Source organism: Buceros rhinoceros, unplaced genomic scaffold (assembly GCF_000710305.1).
Source record: "Buceros rhinoceros silvestris isolate BGI_N320 unplaced genomic scaffold, ASM71030v1 scaffold9111, whole genome shotgun sequence".
Taxonomy (NCBI): Eukaryota; Metazoa; Chordata; class Aves; order Bucerotiformes; family Bucerotidae; genus Buceros; species Buceros rhinoceros.
In genome coordinates, this window is record NW_010392489.1 from 1,010 (window position 1) to 5,537 (window position 4,528).

A 4,528-nucleotide genomic window follows, 5' to 3' on the forward strand; every position below is an offset into this window, starting at 1 on the left:
GGTAGCTGCTGTTACATAGTAAACCTTTGTCAACATTTATGTGGGTAAATGTGGACATTCTCACCAACACCAGAAGTATGCAGATTTGACCCATTGTTTCAATAAGATTCCTCACAACTGTGAGGGCAAGTCTTTCTGGAATCCTGTGTAAGTAAAGAAAATTATTGTACAGTTTGTCTCTAAAATCTTCTGAAGATCTTAGGAAATTGCGTAAATGAGTTAAGGCAGGCAACAGGCAACTACAATTTGCCTAACCTACATGTTCTGACTAAATCAGTCTTTATCTAATTGTCCTTGTTTCTAAGCCTAATTGTCCTTGAAAGTATTATAAGCTGTTGTATTTTCACACAAATGAACTGCTCGGGAAGAATTTGTCAAATGCCTTAGGCACGGGTTTTGTTCTACATCAGATGCTTTCTGCAGAAGTGCTTTCAAGGCTGTGTCTACAACAGTTGCATGGCTGTCAAAAGGAAACTTCCTAAGCTTTGTTTTCACATCTCCCTTCCAGAATTTCATTGTATCAATTCAGTACAGGTGTGGTTTTGTTTTGTGGGCATTAGAGGTGTGTAGAATAACAGTGCTTATGTTTGTTCAGCGCTTGTAGAGCTGCCCCTACCCAGAGCAGCTGGTGGTCAATGTCAGCTGGCTTTCCATGCAGGCAGAGGCTTTTCATTTCTCTTAGCATTAAAAGACTCAGTGGTTTTTTCATGTCTGAGATGATGCCATGTGGTGATTCCTCGGGTAAACAAGATCAGAAGTTGACCACAATGTTCACAGCTTATTTTCCCTTGCCGATCAACGTCATTACTTGTGCTTTTGGGGGGTACAAACCTTATGCATAAGCCCTATTTCAATTAAAGGGGTACTGCCAACTGACAAAAAGAAAAAACCCTGCTATAACTGATGTGTGCTACAAGCACTTAGATCACCAGAAATGATAGGTAGTTTTTTCCTTTATTTTTCTCTGGATTGTTTGCCTGACCATTTGTCAGTAATCACTGTTTCCTTTGAATATCCAGGTTATTAATAATTTTCCCCTTTTGTTTTGTGTGGGCCTTCCCTACTACAGTGAGGAAATCAGTCTCACTAGGAAAATGGCATTGTACTGGTACAAAAACTATCCAGGGATTCAGGATGTAACTTTTTTTTTTTTAAGCAAGTTCACAGCTGATGTTATATCTTAGGTTTTTATATTAAATACTTACTCATTACATATAATTCTGTGACTTGTTTTTAAGTAACCTAGCTCTGAAGCTCAGGATGAAAAAGTGTGTTGCTTTAATAACTGTGTAGGTTCTCATCAAAACAAAAGTTTGGTCTCATTATCCCATTGTTCTCCTTTTCTTTTTTCTCCAAGCTGCCTGTCTCGTCCTGGGTTGCATGATTTTTCCTGATGGCTGGGATTCAGATGAGGTAAAACGGATGTGTGGTGAAAAGACAGACAAGTACACGCTGGGGGCTTGTTCAGTCCGCTGGGCATATATCCTGGCGATTATTGGAATCTTGGATGCCCTGATCCTCTCATTTCTGGCATTTGTGCTTGGCAACAGACAAGACAGCTTGCTAGCAGAGGAGCTCAAGTTGGAAAACAAAGGTAGGACTGCTTTAGAAACACTATTGTTGGGTGGCCTCGAGGGCAATTGCTTAAAAAGAATGATTGGTTTAATTTTATTTAATACTTATAAGTTGTCATGCTGGCTTGCTTCCTAAGTTGCTGGGAAAGAAGAAATGCAGGGGGTAGAGGAGATTTTGTTTTTCAGCCTCCAAAATCCAAGAGAGCTGGAAATGCCACAATTGCTGCACTACGCACGACTTATCCTGAACAGTTTTTAGAGCTGTAGATGGGATGGTTTTTTGCTATCCACTTGTACATTATTTCATTAGCATTTGCGTTTCACTGTCTCCATCTTTTTCTGCACCCCATGCAAGATTTGTTCAGTTGGATCCTTTAGGATTTTGCATTGTAATATGAATGGCTGTGATATGGCACATGTGTCAGCACAATACACGGTAAGGGGGGAGTGTGGGCTCGGGAGGCTGGCAATGAGCTAACGGGACCACCTATACAGGGAGACACCAGTGGTCTAAGGATCAGAGCCAGGAATGAAGAATTCTAGTTCTTGTGATTGTGTTGCTTTGAGCTCATTAGTCAGCTCACGGGAATCTAGGATGCTGTGGTAACTGAATATTTATGTGGTGGCTTGGGGATAAAACACATTTCTAGACTGAGAACAGGAAACTGGCTCAGACCAGTAGTTTATCATGCTGTAGTGGAGGAGTGATGCTGTTTGGTGAGCACATCCAAGCCTGGCTGATTTCTGCAACCCCTTCCCCTTGTGCTCCCCCATCATCCACAGCTATGTATCTAATGTGATAGATACCACAGAGGACACGTCCCTGCCTTGTCTTTCTAATGGGCCAGTTGTCCCTGGATCACTCTAATCCCTACTGTTGGCTTCTACAGCACTGCGTGGCAGCAAGTTCCTGAAGCTCACTACTGACTGCTAAAGAAGTACTTTCTTTTATCTGTTTCAAATTGATCCCCTACTAGTTTCACTGAGGGTCCCCTAGCGCAGGATTCTGCATTCAGCTCATCCACCACCTTTGTAATTTTGTAGGTTGCTTCTAATAATAGCAAAGATTTTAGGAGCCCTTCACCACTGTATTGGAAATCAAAAGCTGCTTGGCAGCCTGTGTTGCCCAAAAATAGCTGGTCTCAGTCGTGCTCCAGAAGGACCATTATCCATATATCTGAAAGCACCAGCACAGCGGCTGCAGCCTGCTGAATTGCAGACAGTCAGCACACTCAGCCCAAAGATAAATGGACTTGAAGATAGAACTTCACATATGATTCCAGACCTGGTTAGAGTCCACTAATGTTGTGGGTTACAGAAAGTGTATGTTGCTTGCAATCATGTGTGTACATGTGTTCTGTATCGGTTTCAAGGACTGTCACTACAGCCCTTTTCGGTAAGGATAATATTTATCTGCATTTGAAAATCAAAATTCTTGTCAGAAGGGCATTCACAGCTATGCCACAAGTGCCATTGGCATCAGAACTGTGTCTGATTTGTCTACCATACAGAGCTCGTGAACCCAACAACAACTAGTATCAAAAAACCTCATTTGTTTTGGCACCTTATGAGCAAACCAGCGTCTAAAGATTCATCACCTCTCACATCAATGGCACAAACTCCTGCCAAAACATTTGGTCCTCAGCATGTTGGACGAAATCATTCAGCAGCTCATTTTCCTTGCAGTAGACACAGAAACATACCATACCACTAGCTTCAGAGCAAACCAGAGCTCAACAAAAATGGACCCACCCCACTTTGCCCTTTACAGTCAAGCCTGATGTTCACCGCTTTTTAAACTGTCCTTCAAATGAAAAGAAAAAAAAAAAACAGGCAACTTGTCCTAGAAAAAGGACATCCCTCCTCGTCACATAAAGCTTCTGCTAGGCAACAACAAGGCAAATCTAAACCCCCTGCAGCCCCCTTGGCATTTCCTCACCTCCATGTGTTGCCACCAGGCACAGCTATAGCTCCAAGGAGTCCCAGGAGAACATAGTGGGGGCATGGTTGGACACCTCCACCTCCATCAGTGGTGGAGACATGGCAGGTACCCATGCCAGCAGAGCACCATCTCTTCACTTTGCTGGCCAGAGATCAGTCCTTCTTCTGGCCTTTTGGATGCCAGGAAAGCCTGCCTACTTCCTAGTGAGCAGATTTCCTACTGAGACAATAAGGCATGAGCACTTAATTCCCTCCAGCAGTCTCTGATCTCTGTACAAGATAGACTGCAGCTTCCCATCCCCAATACTGTGCTGATGGAGCAGGGCTCAGGGACATGGTTCCTGCAGACCAAAGAGAGGTTTCTGCCAAAACGTCTGCACTCTGAAACAGTGACGGGGATGTATAGTTAGCACTCATGCATTTTTGCAGCCAGAAGTCCTTTAGTGGTGATTAGGATGAAGATTTTGAGTTCACATGGCCAAGATTATCAGGCAGGTTTTGTAATCCTGGCAGTCATTCGCCATATGAACCAGTTTGGGGCAGTGGTATGTGGTTAGAGGGGGTGAAGAAGCTGATAGAACATTAGGCCCAGCACTTGTCCTTGCGTTGGCACCAAACAACCTCCTGTCTGTACCCTTGGCATGCAGTGCACATGCATGACGACTTCAATACTTAACCACACAAACTACATCCCCTTGTCCCCGTTCAGGCTGAGACAGTGGAGAGCTGCTCACCAGCATTAGTCCGCATGCAAAGTATCCATGTGTCTCTTGGAAATGATCAGGATGCAAAAATACTAAAATACACAAATATCACTGGCATGTCCCCCTCATAGACAAGAAGATAAGACTTAGGATATAAGCAACACCACCCTCAGCCTCCCCAGCTACTCTTACAGTGTGAAGTCACAGCCCTCATAACAAGTAGCCGTGAATATTAAACACTCTCTCTATTCCTTCTTCTCATCTACATGAGTTCTGCCTCCAGGCAAGTGCTGGCTCCCGCTTCTAGAT

At 43.6% G+C, this 4,528-nt stretch overlaps 1 protein-coding gene across 1 annotated transcript; it reads left to right on the forward strand.

The window, feature by feature from the left end:
- Positions 1–508: 508 nt before the first annotated feature.
- LOC104500783 (lipoma HMGIC fusion partner-like 3 protein) lies at positions 509–1,594 on the forward strand (the record flags this gene model as incomplete). The annotated part of the gene is made up of 2 exons (XM_010144494.1): positions 509–596; positions 1,358–1,594. Coding segments are annotated over 2 exons (325 nt in total), but the record flags the coding sequence as incomplete, so codon positions are not given.
- Positions 1,595–4,528: the final 2,934 nt, after the last annotated feature.